Source organism: Simochromis diagramma, unplaced genomic scaffold (assembly GCF_900408965.1).
Source record: "Simochromis diagramma unplaced genomic scaffold, fSimDia1.1 OVJJ01000419.1, whole genome shotgun sequence".
In the NCBI taxonomy this organism is placed as follows: domain Eukaryota; kingdom Metazoa; phylum Chordata; class Actinopteri; order Cichliformes; family Cichlidae; genus Simochromis; species Simochromis diagramma.
In genome coordinates this window covers 754,364-773,933 of record NW_024387244.1, presented here as the reverse complement: position 1 = coordinate 773,933, position 19,570 = coordinate 754,364, and the positions used below count along the sequence as shown (strand labels likewise).

Genomic DNA, 19,570 nt, shown 5'->3' with positions numbered 1-19,570 from the left:
GCTTCATCCTTATTTTATTTACTTAGCAAGAATTGCTTTTAAATACCATTTATTTGGCCTTTACATGCCTCCCTGTATTGCCAACATGTCCCACAAAAACACCGTTTTTAAATGTTCAAATGTAAATATACATAGTAGTACTGATCTGTAGGAGAAATGCTACTTGTAGCAGTACAACCTATGTTGGAGGGAAAAACTACATTTCCCATGAAACCGAGTGGCTTACACGGAAATGACGCAACAAGCACAGCTTCTGTCAAGGGCAACGGAAACTAACGCCGGCTAAGGCTAGCAGCGGCTGTTTGCACGTGTATTGGAAAAAGCTCCGCAAAGGTGAGTTTGAAGAACACGACTGAGGCGGAAATGGACGGCTTTGGTTCAGACTTCTCAGCAGGAGGGTCCGGCGGGAAAATGGACACCGGTACCATCATGGAGCAGGTCAAGGTCCAGATCGCGGTGGCTAACGCTCAGGAGCTGCTGCAGGTAGATCAATGAACACGGCTGCTAAGCTAGCAAGCGCACATTGAGGCTCGAAGAAGTGCTGACTGCTCTTATCCTCACGGGTCAGAGCTACACAGCTTTACAGTAGCTTCGTTTTTCGTTCTGTGTGTAAGACTTTTATTTTTTAGCCCGCAATAACTTCCATAAGGTTGATGGATCCTGCCAGCATGTAAATACATGGCTCATATAAACACGAGCCAGCACTGAAATGCTGCCGACACAAAAAGATCCTTTTGAGCCACAACGTTGGAGGGTCTTTTAATACATCTGTTTTTTTTAAAGTCATGCAAATATTCTGCGCTGCTGCTGTCAGAGTAGTAAATGCTAATAAAACACTGTTTCTATTTCAGAGAATGACCGATAAATGCTTCAAGAAGTGCATAGGCAAGCCTGGAAGCACACTGGACAACTCTGAGCAGGTATGCACTGGCTGAGTCGCTTCAGTGATGCCCTGCTGCCCAGAGCAAAGAAGTGATCACGTTTTAAGAAAGCAGGAGGGCATAACGGAAGTGCTGCAGGGCTCTAAGGCTTACGTGACAGGTGCTTTTGAGTGGGGCAAGCGCAAAAACATAAGGTGCTGCTGAGGTACTGCATCATCTTGTAGAATAATATATCAGGTTTATCGTAGGATAAGGTGGACCAACATGTATCCACTCCTGAGTCTTCATCAGTGTCTCGTTTCCAGGTTAGAGTTGATCTGGGTTGGTCTATCTCTCTGCAGAAATGCTCCTAGCATATATATATATATATATATATATATATATATATATATATATATATATATATATATTTATTTATTTATTTATTTATTAGGGGTGCAACGATACACAAAATTCACGGTTCGATACTTTGGTGTCACGGTTCGATATTTTTTCGATACAAAAAAATGTTCATGCATTTTTAATTTGTCATTTATTAAAATTATAAATATATATTTTAACTCAAAAGTACAGTTTTTAAATTTAACCCTAACCCTTGTGCGTGTTTTTTATTTTGACAGCGAATGCGCACCTGCGGACCACTTATGTGCAGCCCTGGTTATTTAGCTCATCATATTGCAGCCACAGAAATTCTTTTATCCATGAAACCATAAAGCTGCACTTTCTTTTTGCCTTATAGTCTGATTTGTCATAACTTCTCCGTTTTGCGGTAAGCTTTTCTTTGGCTGTCACTTCTTCACCCTGACCTGTCTTATTTGGCTCAGCAGAACTGAAATGCTTTTACACGCTCACTCACATAAGCTCAGCGATTCTCTGCGCGATCAACCTCTCACATGTTTAAGCTTGCTGCGGGAGATTTCACTTGTCATGTTTGCATAGTAAGCTAACGATTAATAAGACGATGTCAGAGGAATTGGTGCACAAATTATCATCACTCACAGATCAGTGCTGTCGCTCTCTATACACAGTTCGCACGATTGCAAAGTGAAAGCAAAAAAAACAAGCACAAATTCAAACGCGATTTCAATATGTCACATATTGACAGTGGCTCACCGATGCCAATGACATAATTACCCAGCTACATTTCTGAAAGAATGCAAAAGCATTGACATATATTTTTCCTACAATAGCCCGACGGGCAGGGCAGAGATAGATTTTGGTAGCCCGACTGAAAAAAATCGCTAGCCCCGGGACGTCGGGCTAGCGATATTGCAAGCCCTGTATCTGATTGAGGAATCACTCATCTTTGGAAAAGAGAGTTTATTACAGAGAAATGGCTCTTTCCAAAATAAAAGCTATACTATCCGCTTCTTCTGGGCTATATTCTCAGCAGCATAAGGAGAATCATGTGCTAACAGCTGTCTAAATGACTCTGCTAAAGTTAGTAGCATGCTTGCTTGTTTTTTTTCTGCTTCCACTTGTCTTTGCACTAGGATGATGTCGGCGTAAATGTGCAGTCATATTCGTTGTGTTCCCACTAGTGCTTTCAGGTTAATCTCGTTGAAATGACCTTAACGCCACAACACGGCAAATCTCCGTTAACGAGCTACCGCCGATCGCTCCGTGCATGGGGCTAGACGGCAAACACGTTAACGAGCTAACTGCGCTAACACACTAGTTCACACCAATGTAATTGAGCATTGCATGGCACATCCAACATACTGTTTTACTTTAGTCCATGACTCGCTTACCTTCAGGGTCATACGTCACATGAAAACCAAAATAATTCCAAACGCCAGATCTGAATGTTGCAAGGAGAGCTTAACTTCTGTCTCGCTAGCTTGCCCTGCGCTCTTCCTTCTGACGATGCTGTCTGTGTTGAGCGCTCAGTGGATCTGCGCTCGACAGTGCAGCCTAGGCGGAGTAGTCGAACACAGATTCACTGAGCGCTCAACACAGACAGCATCGTCAGAAGGAAAATTGATAAAATAAATTACAAATGTTGTATTGTTCGATACATATGCGTACCGAACCGAAAGCACTGTATCGAACGGTTCAATATCGATACGAATATCGTTGCACCCGTAATGTCAAAGGAGCTTGCAAAGAAAAGCGTCTGGACTTCTTTAAGTTGCTTGAAGACGTTTCACCTCTCATCCGAGAAGCTTCTTCAGTTCTAAGGTCAAATGGTGGAGAGTCCCAGATATAAACCTAGTGGGAGTATCCCCCCACAGAGGGACAAAAGGACCCCCTGATGATCCTCTAATCACAGACATATTGCACCATATATATATATATATATATATATATATATATATATATATATGAGGAGTGCATCAGAAACATTTGTTTGTATTAATCACAGTTTTAAATCGGTTAAACTCTTTGTAGACCACGAGTGGTTTATTTCTCTGGACTCTTTTTGCTTTGTCCCTAACAGAAGTGTATCGCCATGTGTATGGACCGCTATATGGACGCCTGGAACACCGTGTCCCGAACATACAACTCCAGACTGCAGCGAGAAAGAGCTCGCATGTGAACTCTCTTCATCTTTCCCTTCTTCAGGCTGCTGCACACAGCGAGGGCCGATGCAGTGCTCTGCAGGAGGGCCAGCGCCGTGCACGACTTTGCCACGCAGCGGCGCAACATCTGTCACAGTACCTCTGACAGGCAGAGCACAGCCTGTGGACTGCAGCCATAACGGTGTCTCTGTGGACAGTTTTTATTTTGCTCTGAGGAACAGTTCACTACCAATGTTAAATCGATTGTGTGTTTTACGTTAGAAATATAATCAGTCATCTTCTGCGGGTTCTTGCCATGCTGATTGGAAACACTAAATTACCTGCTTAGGTGTGAATGTGTTTTAAAGTGTTTGCTGATGCTGTGGCAGGAGGCGGAGCCTGCTGTGCTGCTAAAAGGACTCCAGGTGCAGTTTGGCTCAATAGGCCCAGCTTACTTACTGTGACTCATCTCCCTGCCCATCGAATGCTTCTGCCTGTAATACCAATAACAGTAAACTTCTCCCAGTCACTGCAGACTCTCCTTTAAACACTGCTTCACATTCTTTGCCGGGTGCTTGTGCTTAGAGATTAAATATTTCCTGGAGCCTTAAAGGAAAAAAGTGCTTAAAAATCATCAGGAAGAATCGAAGCGTTTTGGTGTTTTCGCCAGCATGAATTTGACATTTCCAAGCCTCCAAACAGACCTATATCAAAGTACACCTGGAGAACAACACTGTTTTGTCTGACATGTTTTCTGGTTGTCACTCTATCTGCTGCCCTCCACAGTAGTGGGTTTGTTCCAGCGGGGTCTCCCTCGCCCTGACGGGGTACTGCACCTTTCTCAGCTTCGTGTGTGTGCGGTTTGTTAGATGTCTGGGAACCTCCTGAGTTTGTGTGAGGAGCCAGAAAAGCTGTGAACATCATTTGCAATCAGTGATTTTTTTTTTTTCCCCCAAGAAAAAATAATAAATTAATCAATCAGGTGTTCTCTCGTTTCTGATCAAAAATATCCACCAACAGAACGACACCGAGTCCCACGTCACTGACTTTGTACAGAGTAGACTTTCCCCACAAATCCACGTTGCAGTAAAAGATCACAATACCCTTACATTTACCCATAAATGAATCCCATATTGTCCACACAAAATACACAAAGCCACGTGCAGTGTGTTTACCATCCATGACAATAAATAACTAATAAATACTCCAAATGATCCGTGAATGAATGTTTAAGGCACAGATCAGGATTGTTTCCTCAGTTCAGGTAAAGCACAGCACTACCGCCAGCACCCGTGACCGGAGGGTCACAAAGGTCAGGGCTGTGTACACAGTGTTTGTGTGTGGCTGTTTAGCATGACCTCAGTTCTCTGCAGACACAGTTCTTCCTTCATCAGAAGGGAAGGTATGTGGATATCCAGCTCCTGATAGACGTCACACGAGTGTAAACTCCCGGGAAACCGACTCGGCCGCATCCGTGTCCCCAGCTGGTTACTCCAGCGATAAACCACTGACCGGAGGGCTGACGACACGCCAGCGGCCCTCCAGAGTCTCCCTGCAATATCAAAACACATCAACAGTTTCATTTGGAATTTAAATAACTTTAAATTCTATATAAATGTGCTCTATAAATACAGTGATGATTGATTAACTCATTTATAAGAGCCGACTGAAGATGAGTATGGCAGCAGGGGAGTAAATGTCAGTCAGTCTGCAGCTGAGCCCGGTGCTCTGACCGAAACAGGAATGCGTGAGGGTTTCGTTACATAAGACGATTATGGAGAGGGTGCAGCGGGGTGGCCTGCCTTCGCTGAGGAAGACAGCGATAGAAAATGTTTTCTATCAGGTCAGCGTTTGTGAGGCTAGATTTATTCTTTTTGGAGTTTTTTCTCTTACATCTGATTCTTGTTTTTAAACCTTAATTTATTCGTCAGCCTTTTTCCAAAGGTGAACCAGAGAAGCCTGTAAGGGGGGAGATCAAGGTTGACTTTGCTCCGGCCTGGTTAACCATTCCCTGTAAAGACACCACAGTCATACTTCCTCCAGCCTCCGAGCACTACATGCAGTGCACCAGCCTGATGTTAAAAGTCTGCAGGTTAGGAACTTTTTAACGATTGTGAAACAGGAAGTGCAGAAGTCTGTGCGAACATCTTACCAAGCAGGTGTCCCGACCTCCCGCCATGAATCCCGCACACATCATGTTTGAAGTCAGAACGCTACCGTATGATTGCTGACAGTCCGCCTGGTCAATGATGTTCACAGCAGCTTTCTGTAGCAGGTTGGTCAATGAACCTGAGGAAAGAGCATTGCACACAGAACAGGTGTGATCGCAACACCTGAGCACCAGTTTTTTTGTTGCTGTGGAAACAAAATTCCATTCAGAGGCAGATAAGGCAGAAGCTAAGCTGATAAAGGCTGCAGTCATATCACATTCACTCGTGAAAGGCCGAACAGGCCACGGATCACGGAGCTATTCCTGCTTTTCTACCTCTGAAGGCTGAGTCACGTCAATAACGTGAAAATGATCTCACCTCTCGGGCTCCCCTGCCTTTATTTCTTAGTAAAGACATTTCATTTTTTTCCTGCGTGACCTCTAAATGCAGGACGTTTCGTTTCGTGGGTTCATCTCTCACCTCCCTCTCTCATGGATCCCCACCCTGTGATGTAGCACTCTGCGCTCTTTAAGAAGCGGTGTACTGGTGATGGAAGACAGACAGACTGGATGGTGTAAGACATCGGGGCTGGGACGGCCAGCTCCAGCAAAGCCACATCGTGGTCCATGTTGGTGCCATTAAAGGCCGGGTGGATGATTACCCTCTGGATGGGAACGACCAGGGCTCCTACCCCAGATCGCAGCACAGATCCCAGGCTCACGGCCCAGTTATTGGGAGTAGAGTCACTTTAGATGTAAGTTATTAATATTAGAATCACTCCTGAGCTTTCAGTGAAACGAGTTTTGATATAAATGTATGAAATACCTTTTGAAGCAGTGCGCTGCAGTCAGTAACCACCTATTGTGAATGAGCGTGGCACCGCATCTGTGAAGCCTCTGGTACTGAAGACTCCCGATCCAAGGCCACTCTCCCCTCCGAGCTGTGACTCCACCCACGATCCTATGGGAGCCCAGCGCAGGGCGCACGCCGCAGTCTTAAAAACCAAAAAACCAAAACGCAGTTAAGAAGAATGACCCGTAAGTCCCTCGTGCTCCGTGCTTCATGCATTTTAAGTTTACCACAGTTTCTTTCATCAGCCCCATTGGGACAGTCTGCGGCTCTGTCACACTCCGGGTTGACCTTGCTGATGCAGGAAGTGGAGCTACACTCAAAGTTTCCACTGCAATTCAAGGCTGGAAAAAACACATTCATTAAATAAATGAACCTCAGTAACCGATAAAGCTCTTAAGATTAAGGAGCTTTCAGGCTGACATTACCAGACAGTGGTAGCACTGCTGCAGGCGACACGTTATCAGCTGAGGTCCCGAGTGCTGGTGGGGTATTAAACTCTGTCCCTGTGGGAACGTGCTGGCCATAATCATGAACCGAGGTGGGATCAGTCTGGCTTAGAATCCAGTTACGGAGCCTGGTAACGCGGGAATAAACCCCAGGTTTGTTGACCTGAGCGCAGCCCACACCCCAGCTCACTATCCCGGCCAGGAAGAATCTTCCCGGGGCCCCCTCGCACACCAGAGGTCCTCCGGAGTCCCCCTGCACATGACACACATGAGCTGACAGATACTCTGAAAAGTGTCATTTTTGGTAACTTTCAACTATTCAGCATCAGGTAATCCGTCCTGGTCGGTCAGGATTAGCATCATTAGGCTTGAAAGTCACGGAGCTACTGGGAGATATGTCTCAGAGCATGTTGTCTTTATCAGGGAGACGACACGACAGAAGGGGCACGACATGTACAACTCTCAAATATCAGCTGCTGTAATTCACAGCTATTGCTTTAAATGTTGAAACAATTATGTAATAAGTGCATTTTACACATTCTTAAAGTTCATATTTTTGTCTAAAAAAAAAAAAAAAAAACATTTTACGTACAGAGAGATAAAATTTCCAAAACGTTTTCGATAATTTATGCAACATCAGATATTTTGAAGTGGATTTCTATCAGACTGAGCCTCTCACGGTATAATTAACAGCACACGGTTATGCTGAGATGAACAGATGGCTCATAGTCTCAGTTTTTAAGGTGAGAACGGTGTGAATATTTTTAGCGATCCTCAGACCTTCATACAGTGGGGCAAAAAAGTATTTAGCCAGCCACCGATTGTGCAAGTTCCCCCACCTAAAATGATGACAGAGGTCAATAATTTGCACCAGAGGTACACGTCAACTGTGAGAGACAGAATGTGAAAAAAAAAAATCCATGAATCCACATGGTAGGATTTGTAAAGAATATTTTCGTAAATCAGGGTGGAAAATAAGTATTTGGTCAATAACAAAAAAACAACTCAATACTTTGTAACATAACCTTTGTTGGCAATAACAGAGGTCAAACGTTTACTATAGGTCTTTACCAGGTTTGCACACACAGTAGCTGGTATTTTGGCCCATTCCTCCATGCAGATCTTCTCGAGAGCAGTGATGTTTTGGGGCTGTCGCCGAGCAACACGGACTTTCAACTTCCGCCACAGATTTTCTATGAGGTTGAGGTCTGGAGACTGGCTAGGCCACTCCAGGACTTTCAAATGCTTCTTACGGAGCCACTCCTTTGTTGCCCGGGCGGTGTGTTTTGGATCATTGTCATGTTGGAAGACCCAGCCTCGTTTCATCTTCAAAGTTCTCACTGATGGAAGGAGGTTTTGGCTCAAAATCTCACGATACATGGCCCCATTCATTCTGTCCTTAACACGGATCAGTCGTCCTGTCCCCTTGGCAGAAAAACAGCCCCATAGCATGATGTTTCCACCCCCATGCTTCACAGTAGGTATGGTGTTCTTGGGATGCAACTCAGTATTCTTCTTCCTCCAAACACGACGAGTTGAGTTTATACCAAAAAGTTCTACTTTGGTTTCATCTGACCACATGACATTCTCCCAATCCTCTGCTGTATCATCCATGTGCTCTCTGGCAAACTTCAGACGGGCCTGGACATGCACTGGCTTCAGCAGCGGAACACGTCTGGCACTGCGGGATTTGATTCCCTGCCGTTGTAGTGTGTTACTGATGGTGACCTTTGTTACTTTGGTCCCAGCTCTCTGCAGGTCATTCACCAGGTCCCCCCGTGTGGTTCTGGGATCTTTGCTCACCGTTCTCATGATCATTTTGACCCCACGGGATGAGATCTTGCGTGGAGCCCCAGATCGAGGGAGATTATCAGTGGTCTTGTATGTCTTCCATTTTCTGATGATTGCTCCCACAGTTGATTTTTTCACACCAAGCTGCTTGCCTATTGTAGATTCACTCTTCCCAGTCTGGTGCAGGTCTACAATACTTTTCCTGGTGTCCTTCGAAAGCTCTTTGGTCTTGGCCATGGCGGAGTTTGGAGTCTGACTGTTTGAGGCTGTGGACAGGTGTCTTTTATACAGATGATGAGTTCAAACAGGTGCCAGATTTTTTTTTCACATTCTGTCTCTCACAGTTGAAGTGTACCTCTGGTGCAAATTACTGACCTCTGTCATCATTTTAAGTGGGGGAACTTGCACAATCGGTGGCTGACTAAATACTTTTTTGCCCCACTGTAGGTCATAGGTCATAGGTATAGTCAGGCTACATTTCACTGTGTGTTATACTTGTATAACTATGCATGTGACAAATAATAAAGAACCTTGAACCTTGAACCTATAGACATGCCCCACTGCATGTGAACCGTTTTCACCACTGACCTGACACGAGTCCACCTTGCCCTGCAGGAATCCAGCACACATCATGTTTGGAGTGATCGCTCCTCTGTACACAGATGACTTATTGCACACCTTGGAGTCAATGACTTTGACCACAGCTTTCTGCAGCGTGGAGGGCAGCGTGACTGCAGAAGAACACACGACACACTGATTACTCCCACTTGTCATATTTCACCTTAAATGACAAGACGACAGCTTTCAAGAACAAGTTTTTAGGATTTTCTTTTCTAAATGACTCGTCTGTTGCGTTTTGTGTGCATTCCTGCGGACTCACAGCTAAACTGGTGTACGGCACCCCAACCGGACACAATGCAGCTCTGACCAGGTGCAAAAACATGAGATGGGGAGGGTATGCAGACAGGCTGCACGTAAGAGCTGAACGCGAGAGGCGTCTCCAGCTCCAGCACAGTTACATCATTGTCCGTGGTCATGGGGTTGTAGTCTGGAGACAGAGTTATGGACTTGATGTTAATCGTTCTGGACTCTGGCTCCTCACCGCTCACCAGCGTCGCCCCAACCAGGGCTGTCCATTCTTTGGGGTTATTGACCCTAAAACCAGAAGAGGCAATCATAAATGATGGTGTATATTCATGAAATGGGATTGTTGTTTCTTAAAGACTTTTCTAGCATTTTTTCAAAAGCCAGAACAGAATATTTGATCAAAAACAGAAAAAACTGAAAATCATTTCCAGGCTCGTGTGCAGATGTGTCCTAATACTGATTTATTGCACGACAACACATGAGGAAATGTGTTTTATGTAACTGTTTGCAAAGTGGTGAAAGAAGCATCATAGTCCTGTTTAAGTAATAGTGGGAAAACCTAAGGATCAAAACACTGCTACAGTAAAAGTACCCAGAAACATATACATCACAATTAATGATGAAGTAATATGCAAATTAATTTAATGGTGCACTGGTAGATAACTTTATTACTTGTGTACTGCTGGGTATCTTTATCAGTCTTGCCCGCCTTACCTCTCCGAGCCTCATCCCCACGCACCAGCTGCTCCAGGGGGCGGGGCCTTTTCTACATTGTGAAATAACCTGACCTTGCAGTTAGAGAGGCCGCTTCACTGTCCGCTTTCAAAACATGTCTTAAAACCCATTTTTATTCTTTGGCTTTTGACCTCAGTGAGACTTAGTTTCTCTTGTAATTAAATTAGTTATTTATTTAATTATTTTATTTATATCTTATGTAATTTTATTATTTAGTTCAAATGTACAGCACTTTGTGTCAGCTGTGGTTGTTTTAAAGTGTTTTATAAATAAAGGTGATGATGATGATGATGATGATGTACCAACGAGGCAAAGAATACTAGTAGACGTGTGTTTGAAAAACAATTTATAATTAAAGCTTTAAAATGAATAGCATGAACAACCAAGCACAGTATTTACCTCCAAAATAGCGCGGAAGGAGCAAAGCATACAAATACTACAGCGCTGTAAACAGTAAGTCCGTGCTGTGCTTCTGTAAAGCACCTGTAAACTGTGAGCTACATTTCACCTCTCCATACTCTCAAACGATGACATTGAGCATGTGAAGGTTAAAAGCTTAATGATTGTATTGATTAGCATCCAAAATTTTCAAACGACTGTTTTTAAACGGGTTTAAATCAGAGCTACCTCTCAAAGCAGTGAGCTGCGCTGACGAGCCAGCGTTCATTGACGATGGTGGCTCCGCAGATGTGCCGCCCATGGAACCTCAGGCTGACCTGCCACGGCAGCTCCCCTCGCCGTGCGTCCTCACCGCCCACCACCCGACTGCCCGTGGCAGGACGCGTACCGCAGGCTGTGGGTTGGGTGAAGAAAAACTAGTGTAAGTGATTAAAAGCAGATGTGTCCCAGTATATTCTGCTCAGGTCTGTGGTAACGATGCACACTCGTTAATAACAGAAGGAGTAACGGAGCTACTGTGTATGTCTGCTGTAGTTTGAGGAGTCATTCACCACAGCGAGCTTCATCAGATCCATCTGCGCAGTCTGGGACAAAGTCGCACTCTGGGTTTACTTTAGTGACACATTCTCCGCTGTCACAGGTGAAAGTGTTGTCAGGACAGCTGGCTGCAGAGCCAAAAATACTTTCACTACGCATGAAATAAATGAATAAATAACAACAACAATACATAGTAGAGTTTTTGCAAAGCTGGTGACTTATTAAAGTTACAATTCTCACTTCTAAAGATAAATTTGCACATTGAAAACCTGCTGGATGAGCTGAAAAATGGACTGTTTCAGAACACAAAGGCCGATTTTTGGCTCCTGAAAAGCTGAGACTTTGTTGAACACGATTTAACAGGATAATGAATGAATGGATGTTTGGGAGGAGGACGGACGTCTGTGCGGCAAAGCCATTCATTCCAGATGGAAGTGACATCATTAGGTGAACATCTGAGTTTAGCTTGGCTAATAATAAAAGAAATGAAAATACTTTTTTGAGGTTATGGAAGTCAGATAAAGAGTTTGATGTATCCGTTTCTTATACAAATAAAGATGTAAATGATAAACTACATTTCCACTGCTGTAAATTTATAAAGTGTTCAAAAACATTTTTACAGTTTTCACTGTAAATTTCATTTACAGTAACTTTACTTTCCTGTAAGTACTTTTACAGTCATTTTCTGGCATCCAGCACATTACTGTTAAATTTGCAGCACAAATGTGTGTTTGGTTTTGTGCGTGCGAGTGTGTAACTTACCTATCATACTGTCTCCAATAACATAAAATGACTTTCCACTGGCTCCTACAAAGAAGGAGGAGTGATAGTTACGATCTTCGTCACTCCTAGTAAACGTAAAGACTCTGGTGAAACACACAGACTGGTGACAGCTTTACTACCCAGCAGGATGACAGCGTCGATCTGTCCAAACTCAGGCACCTCCAGCGGTTTCCCGTGCATCGATGAGCTGAGCCCTGCACTCAGCAAGTCCTGAACAAAGTTTTCTGAATACTGCTGGATCTTGGACACCCTGAAGACGAGTCGGAGCGTCGCCATCACATCTCCGTTAATGTTACTAGGAAGGCGAGAAGAAAACTGGCAATGTTCCATCTTACATCCTGTTTGTGTCTTGAATAAATGACCCAGTGCTTACCCATAGGCAACAATGCTGCAATCAACAAAGTGACGTGTTATGGATGAGGCGGTGAAGACGTTTTTAATCTGAAAGGTGAGAATCAGTAACAGTTGAACACCTTTAACATTAAGACCTGCGCTCTCATTGTGTTGTGAATCAGCACTAACCCTGGACTTTAAAACTGAGGACAGTACTATGAAGAAACCAGAGCTCTTATCCTGCAGTGCAGCATCGTACTTCAGACCTCTGAGCTCCACTGTCTCCATGAAATGATGCTGCTCCTGCACAAGGTACGCTGCGGGTAAAGCAGGAGGAAGTTATCAGTAAGTGATGCATCTGCAGTGAAATCTTTAAACGGTTCGTGCTGGTTTAAAAACGTCTGATAAATGAGTCACAAAACATTACACCCAACATTCGTGTGCAGGCTCACCTATAACCAGGCCGACAAAGATGCCAATAATAAGGAAGAAGAGGAGGAAGAGTATGAGACCGCTCCTGTAGCAGACAGAGCTGGAGGGAGCGGGAGGCGAAGATGACCACGGCCCTCGGCCTTCATCCTTCTGCGCTTCCATGTTGGATTCACAGCCGTCACAACCCACCGTCGACTGTCTCCAGCAGCATAATGCCTCACAGGCAAAACGATTCAAGCCTGCGTGAAATAAACGTGCTGCGTGTCACTGCAGTTAGTGTGACATGAGACTGAGAACTAGTGATGGGTCGTTCGCGAACGAAATGGCTCTTAGAGCCGACTCTTTGACGTGAACGACGTGAGCCGGCTCCTTATCGCGAGCCGTCACGTGGGTTTTTTTTCCTTTCTTTCTCTCACCCTCTCTCTCTTGCACTTTTTTCCCCGCTTCACTCTGCACGCGAGCCTTGTGCTTTACGCTGGGCAGAGGGGGGAGGGGCGGTAGTTACACTCAGTAGCACAGGAACAGAGCCAGAGGGAGAGAGAGAGAGCCAGGGACAACAACGTCACGTTAGAAAGGTATAGTAATCATCCACAACTATTTTCGGTTGCAGATGATAAGGGATTCAGAAAGTTTATTCATGCAGGCCCATATGACAGAGAATATGCATCTTCTTTTTGTTTTCATATTATAATTTATATTTAATTGTGTTGTGGTTTGCAGTGTTTTGTGTTGTTTTCACTTTAAATTTGTAAAAGGAAACAGCTGAAAATTTAAATAGTTAAAAGTTGAAATGTGAATAGTTGATTTTTGTATTATATGATTTATTTATTTATATGATTTATTAGTGCGCATGCGCCAACCAGCGTGCAGCCTGTTACAGTCGCTCCTGCTTTTCTCTTAGTTTAGCTCTTTTTTCTTACGTATTCTTTTTTTTTCTGACTTGTATTTTCCTCCGTTTTCTATCTCTTACTCAATCATGTGGATTGAGAGAGTTTTTGTTCTTCTGCTGGCCGTGGAACTGTTACTTTTATCAAGGAACGGGACCGCGGCACATCTCTTACACTCACGGACTGTTTACTCCAGAGATCAGCTGATCGCCCTGATGCCGGCCGGCTCGCTGGCCAGGCCCGCAGAAGTACCAGCTGAAATTTGGAGGAAAACACATCGGGGATGCAGAGGTCAAGGACAGAAGAGAAGAAAAAAGGTGACGGTGAGACAGCGGAGGCTCGAAGCGAGGAGGAGGTTTAAACCGTGTCTGCCGTCTATCGTGATGGGTAATGTGCGATCGTTGGCAATTAAAATCGACGAGCTCTCAGCACTGGTACGGAGTCAGAGGGAATACCGAGAGTGTAGCCTGATGTGTTTCACCGAATCATGGCTGCACCAGGACATTCCCGATGAGAATGCTTCCGTGGAAGGCTTCCACACTGTTCGGGCGGACAGGGACAGCATCGCTAGCGGTAAGCGGAAAGGAGGTGGGCTTGCTGTTCTAGTTAACAACCGGTGGTGTAACCCTGCCAACATAACAATCAAAGAAAAGATTTGTTGCCCGGACACTGAACTGTGTGCTGTTGGACTCAGGCCGTATTATTTACCCAGGGAATTCTCTCACGTCATCTTGGTGGCTGTTTATGTACCCCCCTCTGCTAACCCCACAGCTGCATGTGACACTATCCACTCTGCCATAGCTCGGCTACAGACTCAGCACCCGAGTGCCTTTATTGTGATCTCGGGTGACTTCAACCATGTTTCACTGGACAATACACTAACAACATTCAAACAATATGTGGACTGTCCCACCAGGGGAGAGAAAACTTTAGACTTGCTGTATGCTAACGTCAAGGATGCATACAGCTCCTCCTCCCTCCCCCCACTTGGTAGGTCAGATCATAACCTGATTCACCTCACCCCCCGCTATGTGCCAATTGTGAGGAGGGAACCTGTGACCACCAGGACTGTTAGGAGGTGGTCAGAGGAGGCCTTAGCAGAACTACAGGGCTGTTTCGAGGTGACCGACTGGGAAACACTCTGTGAGCCTCACGCCGAGGACATCAATGGGCTTACTGAGTGTATCACAGACTACATAACTTTCTGCACAGACTCCATTGTTCCAGCTCAGACTGTTCATTGTTACCCAAATAACAAGCCGTGGGTGACTAAGGACATCAAAGCCCTCCTCAACAACAAGAAGAGGGCTTTCAGAGGGGGCAACAAAGAGGAGGTGAGGAAGATCCAGGTGTTACTAAAGGACAAGATCAGAGAGGCTAAGGACAATTACAGGAGGAAGCTGGAGTGGAAACTCCAGCAGAACAGCATGAGAGAGGTGTGGAGGGGCATGAAGACCATCACTGGATTCAGGCCAACCAACAGCAGGGGAGCTGAGGGAGGTGAGAATAGAGCCAATGAGTTGAATCTGTTTTTCAATAGATTCGACACCACAGTGTCTGCTCCCACCCCCACAACCTCACCTGTAGTCAGCCTGGAATCCAGAGCCACACCACTGTGCCAGCCTCTCTCGTCACATGTTGCCTCCCTTGAGATTCCTGACACCCCTCCCCCACCCATCACCTTCACTCAATACCAGGTTGAGATGCAAATGAGGAGACTTCACTCAGGCAAGTCTGCTGGACCAGATGGAGTGAGTCCCCTCGTCCTCAAGACCTGTGCCCCCCAGCTGAGTGGAGTCTTTCATAAACTGTTTATGCTGAGTCTGAGTCTGCAGAGGGTCCCAGTGATGTGGAAGACATCATGCCTCGTCCCTGTACCAAAGACGCCACGTCCCAGTGGCCCCCAGGATTACAGGCCCGTGGCACTGACCTCCCACATCATGAAGACCCTGGAAAGGCTCATCCTGGACCAGCTGCGACCCATTGTAAGACCACATCTGGATCCCCTTCAGTTCGCTTATCAGCCTCGTCTCGGAACTGAGGACGCCATCATCTACCTGCTCAATCGTGTCTACACCCATCTGGACCAGCCGGCGAGCACTGTGAGGGTCATGTTTTTTGACTTTTCCAGTGCTTTCAACACCATCAGGCCGACCCTCCTGGGTGATAAGTTAGCAGCGATGCAGGTGGATGCTTCTCTGGTGTCCTGGATTGTTGATTACCTGACAGGAAGACCACAATATGTACGTCTCCCACAGTGTGTGTCTGACAAGGTGATCAGCAACACAGGGGCACCACAGGGGACTGTCCTCTCCCCCTTCCTCTTCACCCTCTACACCACAGACTTCAGCCACTGCACAGAGACCTCCATCTTCAGAAGTTTTCTGATGACTCTGCGGTGGTTGGATGCATCAGCAGGGATGATGAGACAGAGTACCGGGCTGTGGTCGACTCCTTTGTCACGTGGTGTGAGCAGAATCATCTGCAGCTCAACGTGGCAAAGACCAAGGAACTGATCGTGGACTTCAGGAAGACCAGGAAACACTTGACCCCTGTTTCAATCCAGGGGGTCAGTGTTGACATCGTGGAGGACTATAAATACCTTGGAGTACACATTGACAATAAACTGGACTGGGCTAAAAACACCACAGCACTTTACAGGAAGGGCCAGAGTCGTCTCTATTTTTTGAGGCGACTGAGGTCCTTCAACATCTGCCAGAAAATGCTGAGGATTTTCTATGAGTCTGTTGTGGCCAGTGCGATCCTCTATGCTGTTGCATGCTGGGGGAGCAGGCTGAGGGTCGCAGATGCCAACAGACTTAATAAACTAATCCGTAAGGCCAGTAATGTTGTGGGGATGGAGCTTGACACCCTCAAGGTGGTGTCGGAGAGGCGGATGCTGTCCAAGATAAAGACAATGTTGGATAACACCTCCCACCCACTCCATGACATGCTGGTCAGTCACAGGAGCACGTTCAGTGAGAGACTGAGATTACCGAAAAGCACCACTGAACGACACAGGAAATCATTCCTGCCTGTGGCCATCTCCCTGTACAACGCATCCACTTAACACACTGTTTGCTGCTACAACTACACATGTTTCTTTTCCAACTATTTATTTATGAGTGAAGTATGTATGTGTATATATGTATATATTGTACTATTCTTAGTTAGTGTATTGTCTGTCTTGTCTTAATGTTGGTTTAAAATGGAGCACTGTAACAAAAAATAATTTCCCCCAGGGATTAATAAAGTATTCTGATTCTGATTCTGATTTATTACATTTTATGTGGAGTGAATAAATAAAAGTATATTTACGGTGGTCCCTAGAGACAAAGCACATACAAACTTCAAATCACGTACGAACTCTGAAGCATGTACAAGCTCCAAAACACGTAAAAACACGTACAAACTCCAAAACACGTAAAAACTCCAAAACACGTACAAACTCCGAAGCATGTAAAAACTCAGAAGCACATAAAAACTCAAAACACGTACAAAAGACAACAGAAGTGCTCCAGGATGCTGGGCGCAGTGTTGAGCTTTTGTTATCTTGTGGCTACACAAGCCAGCAAGTACCAACGACCGGATTTGGTGTGTGATAGTAACAGGTAGATTAACTTTTTTTTAAATTATTTGAATATATATGAGTGCCTGTGTATAAATACACAAACAATACACACATGCTTTCAATTGTGTAATTTAAGTGATCTAGTAGCTCTGCTTTGGAAGTTCAGTTCATGCTAGAAATGTGTTTTGGGGTTTGTACGTGTTTTGTCTCTAGGGGCCACCGCATATATTTATATATAAACATATATAAATAAAACCACTTTTTTTTACGTTAGTAATTCCTTTTGTGCATAATTTTATATTATTGTTAATAATAAATAAATTAAAGCAACAAAACAACCTGAAGAGCCGGTTCGGAGCCGAAAGAGCCGGCTCTTTTTAGTGAGCCGAACCGAAAGAGCCGGATCTCTAAAAAGAGCCGGAAATCCCATCACTACTGGGAACATGATTTTAAACAGACACTTTTACACACACGCGCACGCACGCACACACACGCGCACACGCAGAGTTACATTTAAAGATACTTTTAGTTCTCACAAACTGTTTGTCAGTAAAGAAATAATGATCATAAATACTCAAACTATTCAAAAGTACAAAAAAAGTTACCGCCCGGCGGCGCAGCCTGAGGAGCGCGTAAAATAAACCACGGAGGCCATGTCGCTTGGCAATCACAAATCAGATGTGGGGAAAGGTCACAGTGAAGACAAGAAAACGTCCGTAAATCTTTGCAGATAAACTCCACACAGCGTCTCAGGTACGTCTCACACAGCGGAGCTTTAAACAATGCAGGCTTTATGTTCTGAGGTAGACTCACTCACCTCTTCATCTGTTGCTCTCAGCACTGACATTTACAACATCCCGAAGTTCCAGCAGGAACAGACACGGAGACTGAAGACCGGGCGAGGAGACCAAGAGGTCCGCTATTTGTTCCTTTGGCCAGGAGGCGTGCCTTTCCCCCGTCCCGCAGGTAACCCACCTTTTTCTGTTTGCCTTTGAAAGTCGGTAAGTCTTCACAAATCTCTGGCAGACCCTCCTTCCATGCTTGTTGATCCCTTTGGTTACACCCCGGTGTGCACAGGTGTTTCTGCTGTTACCTCATAGCTGACCTGCAGCTGACCTGCTGTCCACAGTCTCCGGGTAAATATCAAACACGCATCCTTCAGTACAGCAAGTTGGAACAAAGCAGAGATGAAAATGGCTCGAAACGCTCCAGAGCGGCTCCGGTGCTGCTCGTCAGTGCTCCACTGACACAGTGACTGAGCAACAGGAGGAGGAGGGGCCGAGCCTCCTTTAACTCGGCCTTTTTGTTCCTGGCTGCAAGTTCTGCACTTACAACAAGCTGGCAAACCATTAAGGCCCACAGCGCCTCCAGTCTGACACTTTACTGACCTCTTGCATCGAGGTTAATGGTGCACAAGTTTAAAGTGTATTTAAGGCTTTATTCATAGTTTCCATAACTGAAAACACAGTTTAACTACTCTGTAATTATTTGAACAGGAACAGTTGTCCCTCATTTCAAAGCACATGGGTCAACTTTTAACAAACAATGGACACGTTCTGCTGTACAGCTCGAGGTGCAAACTGGGATTATTCCCCCGCCCTGCTAAAGCACAAAGGTGCAACAGCCTCTTTGTTGGTGTGTTTACAGGCTTGAAGTTTATCTTCTCACACTCAACACACACTCCCAGTATTCCTTTCAAAACTTTAAGTTCATGACCAACATCATCACACTGTTAACTGGCCGCTCACACGGCTCACTGAACATAACCAGGTGGTGTTTAAGTACAACGACCACTCGCTGTGAAGTCAGGGGGCTGAGACAGAAATCAGCTCTGGCCTTGTTGTATTTTTGTGATTTCATGGTGCTCCAGATGTTTGCAGCTGGTGAAACTGGACTCCACATCGATCAGCACACTGTGTACTATGATGCCATGCTGCTGTAACAGATTCATGTGTTTCAGCATCGTATTGCTGAAATATGCAAAGCCTTGCCTGAAGAAAGACACCACTGGGTGGGAGCATGTGTTGGTCTAAAACCTGTAAATACCTTTCAGCATATAGTCCACGTCCACAGACACTGACACCCCCCCCCGTGACAACAGGGATGGAGGCTTTTGAGCTTGGTGCCGACAACAAGCCCGATGGACCCTCTCGTCTTTAGGCCAAGTTTTCAAATAATAATTTAAATTCCATCACAGTTTTCCGCCAGAGAAGGCCGGGACGTTTCTGGATCACGTGGCTTCTCTTCAGATTTCTTCTTGTCTTTAATGTGCATTTGTGGATGACACAGTGAACTCTGTGCAGTGATTTCCACAACAGGTACATGTCTGTTTTTATTAAAGTTTTTGATTTTTGGCCTCTTTTGATGATGTCTTGCACTGTAGACATATTGAGTCTTTAAGTTCT

The 19,570-nt window shown here is 45.1% G+C and overlaps 2 protein-coding genes across 2 annotated transcripts; one reads left to right on the top strand and one right to left on the bottom strand.

The window, feature by feature from the left end:
- The first annotated feature begins 224 nt into the window (after positions 1-224).
- On the top strand, positions 225-4,365 carry timm13 (translocase of inner mitochondrial membrane 13 homolog (yeast)). Its single transcript, XM_040052706.1, has 3 exons — positions 225-483; positions 852-920; positions 3,322-4,365. Exons 1-3 carry the CDS (start codon positions 364-366, stop codon positions 3,418-3,420), a joined length of 288 nt encoding a protein of 95 aa, XP_039908640.1. The 5' UTR covers positions 225-363; the 3' UTR covers positions 3,421-4,365.
- A 369-nt stretch (positions 4,366-4,734) lies between these two features.
- On the bottom strand, positions 4,735-18,594 carry tmprss9 (transmembrane serine protease 9). Its single transcript, XM_040052697.1, has 16 exons — positions 17,983-18,594; positions 12,728-12,946; positions 12,465-12,592; positions 12,316-12,383; positions 12,062-12,237; positions 11,922-11,966; positions 11,174-11,287; positions 10,851-11,016; positions 9,502-9,776; positions 9,210-9,352; positions 6,810-7,083; positions 6,612-6,725; positions 6,358-6,526; positions 6,013-6,278; positions 5,535-5,671; positions 4,735-4,934 (listed from the first exon to the last, which is right to left on the bottom strand). The coding sequence occupies exons 2-16, from the start codon at positions 12,867-12,869 to the stop codon at positions 4,773-4,775; spliced, it is 2,379 nt and encodes a 792-aa protein (XP_039908631.1). The 5' UTR covers positions 12,870-12,946; positions 17,983-18,594; the 3' UTR covers positions 4,735-4,772.
- Positions 18,595-19,570: the final 976 nt, after the last annotated feature.